Below are 15959 nucleotides of genomic sequence, written 5' to 3'. Positions count from 1 at the left end.
TACCACCACTACATCAAATGAAACTTGAACTCGAGACTTTTTTTTAATGTTCCACACCACCAAATTTCGTAGTGGGGCCAATGCCACTTGACTATTTGCCTTTTGACTCAATTAAAAGTATTAAACTAAGTCTAGAAATTTATAACAAATGTTTATCTTTTAAAAATTGAATAGATGTAAATTTTACTACATATATTATTAAGATTGTTTCTAAAATACTATTTTGAATGGTTGTAGTTCTCATATTTGATAAATTTTTACATAATGCAAATTATTTATGTTTGGTATATAGCTTATTTAGAATAAGGGGAAAAAACTTTCACATTCTCTTATGATCAAGAGGACCCCATCCTTTTCTCTAACCATTCACAACCAATCATTTTTTTACTAGGTATTTAATTTTTTCTGCATGATTTTTTTTAGGAATTCTTTTCTTTTTAAGTGCCCTTGCAAGTTTTTTTTTAGAAAAAGCTAGCTTTATTTATTTTGTTTATTATCAGCATCTTTACCAATCGCCATTTCTTCTCCTCAGTTTACTTGTTCTTCATTACTTCTCGATATGATTCCCTAAATAATCCATCTATTTTTTCCAAACTTACCTTTTTAATCCTTCTACTTTAAATTGTAATATTTTAGTCATTTTACTATTATAATTTAGTCATGCCAATCCTCATTCTTCCCAATCTCATTCAAGAAAAAAGATTGACCTGCTCACTTAAATTAATAGAGGAACTAAAACATTACGAACTAAAATATTACAATTTAAAATAAATGACTAAATAAATAAATTTCAAAAAGTAAAAGGAAATTATACCTTACTTCTCTATTCTCCTCATTAATATTCTCCACCTTAGATCCAAAATTGTTAACTTCCATCACTGCTTTGTCGTTATAAAAAGTAGAGATTATAACTCCTCAAAGTGTACTAACATTGAAGCAACCCATTATCCACATATTTTATGTTGGGCATATATAGCAAGCTAGATAATCTTCAACTACCTTTAAAATTTCTTTTCCCTCATGGCATTATCGTTATGCTACAGTTATTGCATAACTTTCGCTATTTAGTTCACTAATTATGCATTTGTTTATTAAGATTACTAGATACGAAAACAAAAATGTGTATTGTTAATTCACAATTTTGTCATTCTACCAATCTATACTTCGGTCTATCAATGAACAATGAGCATTCAACCAAGTCACATTATAGTGCAGTACACCATCATCGATAATGAGGGAATATTTCATGCTAAGTGAACAAGAACAAAGATTTGAACATCTTGTCCGACATACACTAAATTTATAAGAAAAAAAGTATGGTTAACCGATATGTGAGTAACATCAAATAGCTAGATGACCTTCATGGAGTCTCATCATTTGCGGCTAATGTTATATATGTGCTAGTGAGCTATTTTTATGGAAGTATTTACTATTTATGTGTAAATAACATAAGACTAGACAACTAAATCAAATTTCTTATTATTGCTCATCTTTTAATGTGATTAACATTTAGTGAATAGTATATACTCTTATTTGGAATTCAGAAGTGAAAGAACTAATTTTTCTTTTTCATTGACTGATGAATCGCATTCATTTAATAGCTAGATCTGTAGTTTCTTTCTTGTGAACTTGCGATTGTGCTTCTTAAACACCCTAGTTCATTACATTTATCCTGACATTTTTCCGTTTTCATGCAGAAATGACAAAAAGGTTTCATATTGAAATTCGTTACATGATTTCATCATTTGGGATTATAATTCTTACTGCAATTCTCCCAAAATTGATTTACATTGTATATCCGACCAATCGGCTTCCACCCTTGATCGTTGACCCTCTTGTTACCACATATAGTGACAATCGCATAAAAACTACTACCATCAGCCCGAATGGTATTACAACCACCACAACCATCACCCTATTGGACATCACTTTGACGACCACCATCTTACACAGCACCCTACCATCACCATCTCCTAAATAAACATTGATATGTGTGTTTTTTTTTTCAATTTGGTATATAATTAATCAATCTACCTTTTAATTCCATGTCTCACTTGTTCCAATAGCAATCATTCGCACTTACAATTTTGTGATAATGCAAGTCAAGGACATAAAAGCTATCTTGATCTTCAAATATATGCAAAGATTTCTCATTATTGTTTATGTTACAATTTTAGAAGAGTAAACAAGACTCATTCTTCCAGCAACCTTGACATTAGCAAATATATGCATCGATGAATATATTTACAGAAATTTACAGTAATTTATAGAACTTTTAAAACTTTCAGCTGACTTGAATTACAGTTTATCACTGATATGTTTCAAATTTATTTTTGATTCATGATGGATGTCCTGCATTTTGAGGTGAGTTCTATTTTTTTACATTTGCAACAATAATAAGAAAATCTTTACAAATATATTTAAAAATCAACATAGGTCTAATATGCTTGACTTAAATTACCTACACAAAATTGCAAACACCGACTATTGCTATTAGAAGCAGTGAGACTTAAAATCACAAGATATACCATTAATTATATGAAAATTTTAAAAAAAAAACACATACTAGTATTTATTAAGGAAATAGTGATAGTGGGATGTCAAGCAAGGTGGTAGTTGTCAAAGTGATGTCCGATGGGATGATGGTTATGGTGGTTATAGTACTATTCGAGCTAATGGTAGTAGTTGTTTTTGTGTTGTTGTCACTATAGATGCTAACAGGAAGACAAATCATCAAAGGTAGAAGCCGATTAATCGAGTAAACAATGTCAATCAACTTTGTCGCAGCTATAGTAAGAATTGCAATCCCAAATAACAAAACTATATAACAAACATTAGACAAAACCTTTTTGCCATTTCTGCATGAAAACAAAAAAATGTGATGCCAATTTTAGTGAACCAGGGTGTTTAAGAAACACAATCACAGGTTCACATAAAAGAAACTACAAATCTAGCAACTAAATGAATGCAATTCATCAATCAATCAACAAGATAAATTATTTCTTTCACTTTTGAATCCCAAATAAAAGCATATACCATTCACCAAATATTAATCACATTAAAAGAACAATAGTAACAAGCTTGAGAAATACAGTTGTCAGTCTTTTCCTATGCCATTAATATGCAGCTACATTGATAACAATCCCATTCTATTTGTATGTCACTCAAGGTTGTCACAAGCGCACCTAAGGCGCTAGGCGCACAAGGCTCACTGCTGTGCGCCTTTATCCACATTATGCAGGCAGTGTCAAGGAGGCACGTGCCTTTGAGCTTAGGCTCTAGGCGCTAGACGAGGGCCTAGGCGCGCCTCCATGGTATTCAGGTATGTTTTCTTCATTTACTTCTACTTTTAATCATGGCCACACGTTTTGATTTTAAGTTTTAATCTCATCCCCATATCTTGCATCTTGATGATTTAAATTGAAGAAAACCCTCAACCAATCTGATCCACAGATCTTGCATCTTCAATTGAAATTGGAGAAAATCTCCAACTGATAGGTGATGGGTGAGCATTAAGCATTGAAGAGAGTGGAAGATGATTGTCATTGGGGTTGTGAGCATGCCATGATTAAGAAAAGTAGGAGAGAGAAAAAAGCGAGGGAACAGAGACGTACCATGGGGAGGTGGCGGTGCTGGCCAACAGACTAGGCTGGATGTAGTGCTGACCAGCAAACTAGGCCGGATGTAAAGGAGTGGAGACCAGGCCATATGCAATGGAGAGGAAACCAAGCCAAATGCGGTGCTGACCAGCGGACCAGGCCGGATGCAAAGGAGAGGAAACCAGGCTGGATGCGGTGAATACAAGACAAGTAGACCGGACCGGATGCAAAGGAGAGGAGACCAGGCCGGATGCAACCGTCACTCCTCTCGTTTGCATCCGGCCTGGTTTCCTTTCCTTTTCATCCGGCCTGGTCTCCTCTCCTTTGCATCTGGTCCGGTCTGCTTGTCTTGTATTCACCGCATCCAGCCTGGTTTCCTCTCCTTTGCATCCGGTCTGGTCTTCTGGTCAGCACCGCATCTGGCCTGGTTTCCTCTTCATTGCATCCGACCTAGTCTCCACTCCTTTACATCCGACCTAGTCTGCTGGTCAGCACTACATCCGGCCTGGTTTGTTGGCCAGCACCGCCACCTCCCCATGGTACGTCTCTGTTCCCTCGCTTTTTTCTCTCTCCTACTTTTCTTAATCATGGCATGCTCACAACCCCAATGACAATCATCTTCCACTCTCTTCAATGCTTAATGCTCACCCATCACCTATCCGTTGAAAGTTGAAACCAACCAAATTTCTTGTTGCCCAACACCTGCTCGACAAAATGCCTCGAAGAGATTCAGCACATCTCAAGATTCTCAATGCTATCCTCTCTTTATCTCTCTTTATGTTTTCATGTCTATCTGAGACCTGTGTAATTTGTTGATTTTTTAAATTTAATTTTGTTAAAATTTGTGTATTAAATATTAAAGAAACATATATAAATTGGTTGATGTTCCTTATTGTAAGTTTATTGGTTGCTCACTGCTGTTGATTGCTTCACAAATTGTGTATTTATTTATATAATATATAGTTATATTATTATACATATGAATTATGTTGATGAAATGATTGAATTCCCATATATTTGTGTGTGCTAACTGCTAAGTAGTTTATATTGTATAAAATCATGAAGTTTATGTCAAATGATCACCTAATGTTTATGATTTCCAATACTAAAATTGTAAACTGAATTAGTTATATTTTTTTTATTCAAGAAATAACTATTGTGGTAGTGATCGGTATCATATTGTCATTCTCAAAATTATGCTTGTGAACCACATTTTTCTTTATCCAAATTTTCTATCCATTGAAGTTTTAGTTCTACATATATAATTAAACGCTCAGCCATTTTATCTTTGATAGGTACATGGCTTCTTCAAATGAGAAGACTATTTCATCATCAAGTTGAAAAAGTGAGCCATGTTGGAAATATGTTCAATGCATTAATCCAAACAACAAGAATGATTTGAAATGCAACTTTTATGATAAAGTTACAAAAGGTGGAATATTTAGAGCTAAACAACATATTGTGGGAGGTTTTAGAAATACAACCATTTGTCAAAAATGCCCACCACTTGTGCAAGAAGAGATTTAGTCTTATATGATAAATAAGGCTAATGCAAGCAAGATGTTTGAAGGTAATTTTCTGGATAATATTGTTGAAGTAGATGCTTTTGGTGGTGATGAAGAAGATGAAGATGAAAAAACCATTTTGATGAGCTCGCACCAAGGAAGTAGTAAAATTTTGAATGCAAAGAAACAACAACGACAAAAAAAAACCAATAGATTTATACTTCACACAAAGTGCTGAAAATTCAAGTAAAAGAGAAGGAAATATGAAGCAAACAACAATCAATGATACTTGCAAGAAGGAGTTGCGGGAAAAAGCATGTAAAGAAATAGCTCGATGGTTGTATGATGCAGCGATTCCATTTAATGCCGATAAATATCCTCAATTTCAATTAATGATCGATGCAATTGGTCAATATGGTATAGGCATGAAAGCACCTAGCTACCATGAGGTTCGTGTCTCCTTGCTTAATAAAGAAATGGAAGATGGAAAAATGATACTATAGTCATATGAAGAAGAATAGGCACATTATGGTTGCTCTATAATGGTTGATGGTTGGACAGACGAGAGGAATAGAACAATGATAAATTTTTTGGTGAATTCTCCAAAAGAAACTATGTTCTTAGAATCTATTGATGCTTCGAGTTATGCAAAAACTGGAGAAAAAATATTTGAGTTACTTGATCGCATGGTCCAACGTGTCGGAAAGAAAAAAGTCATACTAGTAGTTACTGACAGCGCATCCGTTAATGTCTTTGTAGGTATAAAATTAATCTACCCATCCTATCCTATTACATGTTATTTGATTACTTTATTAACTCAAAGTGTTCATTTATTTAATGATTTTTGAATTAATTTTCAGGTAAGCACTTGGAAGAAAAATATAAGAATTTGTTTTGGACTCCTTGTGCCGCACATTGTTTGGATTTGATTTTGGAAGATATTGGTAAGATACCAAATGTGAAACAAACTATACAAAGAGCAATCAGCTTAAACTCCTTCATTTATATTCGACTGGACATGGTTAATATGTTAAGGAGTTTTACTGGTCAAAGAGAACTTGTTAGGCTGGGTGTTACAAGGTTTGCCACATCTTTTCTCACACTTCAACGAATCCTTAAATTGAAGAATTGTTTGAGAAAAATGTTTACTTCTAAAGAATGGGAAAAGAGTAAGTGGTCAAAAAGTAACTAGTATAATGATGACAAGATTTTGGACAAGCATTGTATATATTTTAAAGATTTTCGGTCCTCTAGTGGGTGTGCTTCGATTGGTTAATGGTGTGAAAAAACTAGCTATGGGTTACATTTATGAAGCCATGGATAGGGCCAAAGAAGATATAGCGAAGTCATTTGGAGATAATGAAGAACAATACAAAGATGTGTTTAATATCATCGACAAACGATGGGAATGTCAACTTCATCCACCTCTGCATGCGGTTGGACACTATCTTAATCTGGAATTTTTTTATGCCAACCCGATGGAGATTATCAGGACTAGTGAGATAATGGATGGGATGCTTGAAACTCTAAAGAGATTAATTCCTAATGCTTCATGTCAAGACAAAATCAACAATCAAATGAGTATATATCAAACTGCAAGTGGCATATTTGGAAGAAACTTGGCAATTAGGAATCAAAGTTTGAAATCACCAGGTGCTTAAGTTTTGTTAAAAATTGATAAGATTTAAATTATAACTTATACTATTGTGTAACTAACTTTGTTATTAATTAATTTAATGAATAGCCGAATGGTAGAAATCCTATGGAACCTCAACTCCATAGTTGCTAGATTTTGCAATCAAAGTACTCAGTCTAACTTGTAGCGCATCCGGTTGCGAGCGTAATTGGAGTATTTTTTAACATGTAAAAATTATACTTATATATAGTATATTGTTATTTTCCTTCTAATATTGTAGATTAACCCCTAAGACCCCAAGACCCCTAACTATATACTATATAAATATATAATGTTGTCTTGTTTTTTCAGGTTCATACTAAAAAAAGGAATAAACTTGATCAACAAAAGTTGAATGATTTGGTCTTCGTGAAATATAACCGAGCACTAGAGCGACGATATAATGACCGTGATCGGATTGGCTCAATTTCTTTACAAGATATTGATGATGCAAATGAGTGGTTGATGGGTACACTAAAACAAAAGCAAGGAGACGACGAACTAGTGTTCGGTGATGATGACCTTACTTGAGATGAAGTTGAAAGAGTGGTTTGGGTTAATGAAAGCGCATATACTACTCAAGATCGAGGAGGAGAAAAGGGAATAAATGCTACTGCTTCAAGTTCAATCAAGGCCATCAAAAGGGAAAGAAAAAGCAATGAAGGCATCATTTGCTAGTTTGAGAATCCCTTAATTTTTAGAAATTGCGCTGATAAGGAAGAAAATCTTGGAGATGATTATTTTATGAAGAGAATAATGAATTTGAAGAGAAAATTGATGGAGTTGGTGATGATGATAATTATGAAGCACTTGATGGTTTTAAATATTTTGATGATGAAAGTGATTAGTGGCTAAATTTTTATTATATGAGTTAGAACTCAAAGAGTGCACTATACCATGTTATTGCATTTTGGTCTTGAACATTTGAACTTATTAAGTATGACATTATGCATGTTGATGTCTACTATACTTGAAACATTGGCTTACAGGGTAAAAACTCTTTAATTTTTTTTTCTAAGTGCGCCTAGTGTTGCTTGGGCGTGCGCTTGCGCCTTGCACCTAGGCTCCAAGGACCCCTTGCGCCTGTGACAACTTTGATGTCACTTGATTCAAACGATATTACCCCAGTCATCCAATGTTTCAAGTATGATCACAAACACAAATAACCTTCTTTCTCCATTAACATAGACTTTATTTTATTTGCTCAAAAACAACTCCAAGACAAACAAGCAATTACAAAATATTACTCAACAAAATCAAATCTTGCCCCTAGTGGTAATCTCAAATTTAAAAATACTTTCACATCCATAAACCTGGACAAGCATAACAACACTGCAAGTGCTTAACATCCATAAACCTAGACAAGCATAACAGAACTACAAGCGCTTAATCGCATAGTGCATGTAGAATTGACATAACCATATCTTACTTCTACTTTCCAACTGCAGGAAAAAAATTAATATAACATAAAACGATATTTTAAAATGAATTCTGCAAGAAGCGTTAAGCAAAATTACCATGTTAATTAACACATATTATATTAGGAATATAAAAAATAATAATACCCTTTAAAAGGTCTGGCAAATATGAAGAAAAAAACCTTCACAAAATTTTAGCCGGCTTAGATGCAGTTTTTCTTTCTCAAGAGTGGGTTTTTTGAAATAGAACACTTATAACCAAAAACACCAACGTAATTATTTGCTTGTGCTATTAAAAAGCAGATAGAAAAAAAAATAGTTTGGAACTTTTTATAACCAAAGTACCATAAAATAAAAATGATGATTAACCCCCATTGAGTCCCTAAATAAGCCCTAATTCTTGTCCCAAACACAAAGACTTTCAAGATTTCCACAACCTTGCCCACAATGTTGAAATCCTTAGTCCAAAAGATAATCTGTTCCTATTAGGAGATCCATGCCACAATCCGACGTCATTCCCAGTACTCATGCATGACCTTTTCTCGTAAATCACACCTCAAAAACACTCCTAGATGCATACACTCAAGCAAACATAACAAGAACACAAGTATTTGCTATTAGAGTGCACATTCTCACATCCAAGTCAATAAATTTTCCACTCTATAATACCAAATATGGTGGAAAGTTTTACCGCAAAAGTTGAAGAGTCGGAAGACATGACTCAAGAATTTCAATAGCTCAAGACTTCAACAACACGAAAAAGCTAAGATCACCAAGTTGTTGGAGAGCAGGAGGCTTCGAGAAATGAAGCTAAAACCATCAAGTTGTTGAACTGCTGAAGACTTGTCAACATGGAGAAACCAAAGTTACAAAAGTGCTGGGAAAGTTGAAGGAAGAGTTGGAAACATCAAACTTGAAAACCAAAGACCTTTAGCTGTTAAAGAGTTGAAGCCCTAAAGCAATGGAGCAGTTAAACATTTGTTGCACTTAAAACCCACCAGTTGCACATGAGACGTTAAAATCAGAAAGACAATAATGATATAAAAAACAATGAATTATGACACAAAAGTAAGAACACATGTTGCCCTAAACATTTACAAACACAGAGAGATTTCAATAATATTCAAGCTCTATCAAGGAAGCATAATAGTCAGAAATGTTCAAACTCTTTTAATTATGGAAATCAAGATATCTCAAAATGGAAGAATCTCAAACAAGATTACATGTAGCAAGCATCATTAAAGAATCTCTCAAAAAGCAAATAATATATTATCAAGAATTTTAAAACCGTCTCCAAGCATAATGTTCTTATTCAATCAGCTTCTTTTCACCCACAAGACCAAAATCTAAGTCCTTGACGAAAAAAACTGGCGCAGCAAAATTCACAATATCATTTGTTGCTATACCCATGAAACCAGAAGGGGATAAATGATCGTACAATCACCAAATTTTTCAATTGACTCACATAGAATTCCCAAGCACAATTACACATTCCAAGTCACTCCACTCTTTCTCTATTGTTGATATAGCCATATTGGCTTCATTCTAAATCATGTCCGCATCGAAAGGCAAAATCCTCAAAGTAGATGTCAAGGAACACCCTCAGTTGAGTGAATTCACATTGACTTATTTCCCATTTTGAAAAATTGTATTATGCAGCACCTTCGATCGTCCGCTTTAAAAATGAAAAAACCTCAAGGTAGAAATCGAGGACCACCATACACGGAGTGTGTTCACATTGACTTATTTCACATTTTGGGAAAATTTATTATGTACCACCCACAATCATAACAAACAAGATCAATTCATCTAAACCTCTAAAAGATTAAAAATTTGTTATTCTCAATCATGTATGCATCAAAAATGAAAAATCTTCAAGGTAGAAATCAAGGGCTAACCTTCACTGATTGTATTCAATTCCACTTATTTTCCATTTTGGAAAATTTTATTATGTTTTAGCCTGGATCAGAACACAAAAGGGCTAATTCATCTAAACCTCCCAAAAATTACAATTTTGTTACTCTCAATCATGTGTGAATCAAAAATGAAAAACCCTCAAGGTCAAATCAAGGACCATTCTTCAATGAGTGTATACACATTACCTTATATGTTCTATAATTGATCATAACGCAACAAATAAACCTCTCAAGTGTTACAAATTTGCTATTCTCAATCATATGTACATCAAAAACGCAAAATCCTCATGTCAGTGATCCAATGTCACATGATGGAACCAATCCTAATCTCTAATCAACCTGCAAACACCTAAAAACCATTGTTGACTCCCTTTGATCCAACAGTAATCCAACTTCTTCCACAGTTCCGCTAAACAAATAATTGATTCAATCCTCCAAAAATTTCTAAAAATCCAAAAGTTCCCATCACAAATAGTAATCAACACCAAAAACAAGTTAACAGGCATCAAGAACAACATCTAAAAGGAGGGAATTTACAAAGAGAAAGTGAGAGAATTGAGAGAAGAAACCTCTCAAATTCATCAGAAGACCTCCAAGCCATACAAAACCCCAGCATGCTCCTCCCCTTCACTATCATCCCCAAAGAACCTCTCTTTCATTCTCGCATATGCATGCCAAGTCAGCAAGCTATCAGAGCCGGCCTGGTGACTCCTCCCCGCCACCCTCTCCACCCCCATTTCCCTCGCCACCCTCTCCAATCCCCCACACAAACCCTCACAATACCTCATCATATACTTTACATCAAACACCTTCTCCCCAAAGAAAACCCTAACCAAATCCAAGAACTCCTCCATCCTCTTCGGCAGCAGCCGCCCTGTCAACACCTTGATCAGGTACCCAAAGTCATATGCGCTGTGGAACGTCACCCACGACACGGCCGAGTCATTGCAGAGCAGGCCGGAAGCCATCATACGCTCGGCGAAGCGGGCCGAGTCGATGCCGCGCTCGCGGTTCTCGTCGAAGTCCATGCCGTGAGATCTTAGAAGATCGATAGATTCCGGTGCGTGCTCATCACGGCGGAGATCGAAGTCCTTAAGGTTGAACTCCCAGACGAAGCGAGCGGCGCCGGCGTGGTCGGAGAGCGTAAGGCCGATCTGGATGAGATGGAGCGCGTCGACGTTGGATTTGAGGAGGGAGTAGCGATCGGAGGGGGAGAGGACGAGGGGGTGGAGATGGGAACGGTGGATCACTCCGGGGAACTCGGTGTCCATGGCGGCGAACGGGAACTGGTCCACCGTAGACCGGATTAGACCGAACTCGGTTTCGAGGTTTTCGGCCCAGACCGACCGGATCTGAACCGGCACCGATGAGGGTTTCTGACGCTTTTTCATTTTTGTTTCGTTCTTTGAAGAAGGGAAAGCTCGGTTTTATACGGGGAAAAAGGTCATCGGAGAGTCGTGCTTATCTTTGATTGTGGATTTTCAGCCATGGATTGGGTAGGTTGGCAAGCGCAAGGAAATCGTGCTATGGATTTGGGATTTTTTTTTATTTTTTAATCGCTTTGAGATTCGCGCTTGTGTTTGATTGTGCATTTTCAGCCATGGATTTGGATGGGTTGGCCTGCGCATGAAAATCGTGCTTTAGATAAAAATAAAAAAATAAATTAAAAAATCCCTTTTTTGGAGCGTTTTGGACCTTCTGGTGGTTTTCATTTGGTCATGTTATCATCAATTAATTGTTAGTGTGGAACATTGAACTTGTTTGCTAGGTACATGCTGGGGGCTGGGTAATGCATGCATCCTATAAAAGGTGAGTGTAGGTGGGGCTGGGTCATGCATGCATGTTTAACATTTCCTTTTTGAGCAATGATATTTATATGAAATTATTTATTGAAATGAATTTAAAAGTTTGGCGGGTATTAGGGCAAAATCAAAATGTTTAAAAGGAAAGATTAAAATTTTTGCAATGCATGAGAAGTGACTGACTTGTTTGATTATATTGTAAAATATTTTTTGCCCTTGCTGGACAATGCATTTTATATTTTTAAATTTTATAAATTGATATAAAAATAGTATTAAAATCATAAATAAATTTTGTTGGATCAATTCAATTTTGGGTGCTTTTCACAATGTTAAACTCCATCATCCCTCTTTCCTACTTTCATAATAAAATTGCATAATCACCAATGAAATGAAAAAAAAAAAAAAATTATAATATAAGACTCAAGGTAACTCTCCATGCACTGTTTTGGAAGTTCTAACCCACACTAAAACAAAGGCAATCTATGACTCAAGCATAACTACAGAGTAAGATAGCTACATGGTTATTATCACTGATCCCACCGTCGCCCCTCGGCTGCTCGTGGGACATTTAACTACCTCTCGATATTAAGTCAACCTTGATCATGCTACGATGCTACCTGGAATCACTATCCATCCGCCCAGCCAAGCCCCAACTGTGTCACGCTCATAAAGTGCAACAAACTTGGTTGTCAGCATGCCAGTCTCGACTTATCGATCACGACCATGAGCTCACTAGCCATGCCTGCACTTGCGAAAATGGTTAAGAGTTGGCTGCCTGCCTTCGTCCTATACACATCTATCAACACAGGTCTCGATCTAGTGCTCACACCCAGGCCTAGGCACGATGCTAAGTCTTGGCCCATAATTGTGTTGAACACCATGCGCGCTCTCGGTAAAATGCCCAAGGCCACAAGCCCATACAACCACAAGCCCATGCACATTAGCCAATCTGCACAGTTATGTGCCATCGCGCTACTTGATTTCCTACCTTGGTCGCTCAATCAAGTTGCCCCTGCCAAGCTCGGTGCCAACACGGGCCTAAGTTATCCGACCGTTCTCGGTTATGGGGCAAGAACCATTACAAACCTCCCCCACTTGTTCAAACCCGATGTCCTTGTTGCTCATATTTTAAAGAAATCTTGATCTAACTCTTCGAATTGCCAAAGAGTTGTATCACACTCCCAACTTGCCTCTGATTTTGACAAGTCCTTCCACTTCACAAGGAAGAAGAGTCGACGATTCTTCTTACTTTGGCCTTCGATCTTCGGTCTAAGATTCGTTCAACCACCTGATTGAATTCCTTGCAAACTATCAGAGGTTCCTGATTTGCGTTAACCCTCTTCGGACCATTAGGGTCTTCATGGCATGGCTTCAAAAAGCTGACAGAGAATGTGGAATGAAGCTTTAATCTATTAGGGAGATTCGGCTTATAAGTCACATTGCCAACCCATTAGACTACCTCAAATGGACCACCATATCATGTTTTTAAGTCAGTAAAAGTTAGCTCATAACTAAGCCGGTATTAGAAACAAAGTCCTTATCCACATCCCAACGGTACAACTTCTTCCACCTTGTAGAGTGAGCTTAACGCCAAACCTGATCACCCACTTGAAACTTCAAAGGACGTCAACCTTGGTCTACATACTTCTACATGTGACGAGCAGCCTTGGCGAGGCTATCCCAAGCACTCTCCATCGTCTACTATTGGTTCAGTGCAAAATGATAATTGGTTGGGAATTTTCCCCTAGTCCTTTACTTAGCAACTTCTGATAAGGTGGTAGGTTGATACGCATAGGACAGCTTAAAAGAGCTCTTCTTCATCATTGAAAATCGATGCAAGTTGTAGTTGAACAGGCCTACATCTAGGAAGTGCAATTAGTTTTTCCATGAGGAGAAGATGTAGTGTCGAAGGAACTCCAACGACACATTGATCCTTTTGATTTGCCCATTAGTTTGAGGGTGATATGCAGTTAAAAACTTTAATTTCGTATCCTACAACCCAAACAAAGCCTTCCAAAATAGCCTAGTGAAGTGAACATTCCGATCAGTCACAATATCCTTTAGAACCCTAAAATGCTTCATAACATGCCTTAGGAACACTCCACGACCATGTCCACCTAGCATGTCACAAGAGCTAGGTTGAAGATGGCATACCTGGTGTACCGATTCACCATAACCATCACCAAAGACATATCATTTACCTTTGCAAACCCTGATATAAAGTCCATAGAAATGGAAGCCCATGGCCTCTCTAAGACTAAAAGCAATTGAAGAAGGCTAGCTTCTTGCCTTCTTTCCAGCTTGTCATCATAACCTTGATGTCCAACACATAAATCAAGTCTTAGCATAAGCTTCTATTTCATTGCTTATATTCGGGCAATAGAAATGCTGCAAGAGCAATGCTTTCATATGCTCGCAACCCCGATGTCCTGCCCATGGGACATTAAGGTGCTCCCTCAAGAGCTCTTACTGAAGGCCACCAGCTTTCAACACATAAAGCCGACTAACCTTGGTATAGAGAAGCCCATCATCCAGCCAATATCATCGCACAACTTTCTCTTGGACCTCCTACATCAACTTGGTGTATTGGGAGTCCATCTTTGCACCTCTTTAATGTGAGTTTGCAAGTTTGTTTCCATTTGAGGCAAGGTAGCCACAAAGTCCACAACTTACCGGTGACTTAACACATCGGCAACCTGCTTGTGTCTTCCCGATTTGTGTTGCTAAATAAAGTCAAGAAACTAGCTTTTTTTAGGTAGCAATGAAAGCGTTTACAATATTGTCAGTCTTAACAACAAACTTAGTGCCTAGTAGATAGACTGTCCATACCTACAACCAATGGACAATGGCAAGTAACTCCCGCTCATGCGCCAAATACAGTTACTCAACTTCATTAGTTTCCAACTCTCGAAAGCAACGAGATGCCATTCTAAACTAGAACTCCACCCATGGCCTTGTTAGATGATCCATGTGCACATCAAAAAGGTTCATTAAAGTCAAACAATGCCAAGACTAGTTCACTCGCAATCGCAGCCTTAAGTTTGTTAAATGCTAATTATTGCTTTTCAATCCAGCCCCATAGCTGCTCTTTCTTCAAGAGAATAATAAGCCGCACAACCTTTTAGCATACCTCAACAAATTGGCAATAATAATTAGCCAAGTCGAAAAAAGATCACAACCAGAAATGCTGGAAGGTGCCAACCAGTCCAAGATAGAATCTTGAACCAGACTTTTCCCATTAAGATTACATGACCCAAGAAATTCATAGTTTCTTAGGTAAACATGCATTTTTCCAACTTAATCTATAGTTAATGCTCCCTAAGTCTTAATAGTAATTTTGTTAAATAAACAATGTGATCCTCAAAGGATTCACTAAAGCCCACAACACATCTAAATATGCAACCACAAAATCATCAATATAGTCACAAAAGACTTAATTCATTAAGTGGCAAAATGTAGCAAGTGCATTGGTCAAGCCAAATGGTATTACAAGGTACTCAAAAGAGTTATAGCAAGTCATGAAAGTGGTATTCAGCTCATCACTTTCTGTAATACGCGCTTACTAATATCCCAATATAAGATCTAGCTTGGAAAAGAATGTGGCTTTGGACAAATGATCGAATAAGTCCTAAATCAGATGCATAGGATACTTATTCTATATCATCACTTTGTTCAATGGCCGATAGACCACGTACAGCCACAAAGAACCATCATGCTTCTTTTGGAACAACACCGACACGCCAAAAATAGCCTTGAAAGGTTAAATAAAGCCTCTATCAAGTAAACTTGTGAGTTGCCACCGTAACTCGCCCAATTCAAGTGGGGACATGTGTTAGGGAGCACGGGTAGGAGACTTTTTTCCCCAGGAATAACTCAATTTGGTAATTAATAGCTCGTAGAGTGGGAAAGTCCTAGACAAATCCGACGGCTTCCTTCAAAACTTTTGAAACATCATTTGGAATTTTATACACTAAATCATCATTCACCTCTAATAAAGAAGTAATGAAGGTGGGATCACCATGTTTCAACCTTTGCTTCATTTTT

At 36.9% G+C, this 15959-nt stretch overlaps 1 protein-coding gene across 5 annotated transcripts; it reads right to left on the bottom strand.

Annotated features, from left to right (window-relative positions):
• Positions 1 to 7975: 7975 nt before the first annotated feature.
• Positions 7976 to 11606, bottom strand: LOC120275642 (probable CCR4-associated factor 1 homolog 11). 5 transcript variants are annotated; one of them, XM_039282275.1, is made up of 2 exons: positions 10683 to 11606; positions 7976 to 8221 (listed from the first exon to the last, which is right to left on the bottom strand). In XM_039282275.1, exon 1 carries the CDS (start codon positions 11502 to 11504, stop codon positions 10695 to 10697), a length of 810 nt encoding a protein of 269 aa, XP_039138209.1. In that variant the 5' UTR covers positions 11505 to 11606; the 3' UTR covers positions 7976 to 8221; positions 10683 to 10694. The 5 variants fall into 5 exon arrangements, with proteins under 5 accessions (XP_039138209.1, XP_039138205.1, XP_039138206.1 ...); XM_039282271.1 differs by lacking the exon at positions 7976 to 8221 and adding an exon at positions 8504 to 9150; XM_039282272.1 differs by lacking the exon at positions 7976 to 8221 and adding an exon at positions 8504 to 9039.
• Between the last annotated feature and the right edge of the window lie 4353 nt (positions 11607 to 15959).

This window comes from Dioscorea cayenensis, chromosome 14 (genome assembly GCF_009730915.1).
Source record: "Dioscorea cayenensis subsp. rotundata cultivar TDr96_F1 chromosome 14, TDr96_F1_v2_PseudoChromosome.rev07_lg8_w22 25.fasta, whole genome shotgun sequence".
Taxonomy (NCBI): domain Eukaryota; kingdom Viridiplantae; phylum Streptophyta; class Magnoliopsida; order Dioscoreales; family Dioscoreaceae; genus Dioscorea; species Dioscorea cayenensis.
Note: the sequence above shows the minus strand (reverse complement) of the source record. Positions and strands in the feature narration are given on the sequence as shown.

Excerpts from the sequence above, each read along its gene's own strand:
- LOC120275642 (XM_039282275.1), bottom strand. The coding sequence starts at position 11,504 with ATGAAAAAGCGTCAGAAACCCTCATCGGTGCCGGTTCAGATCCGGTCG.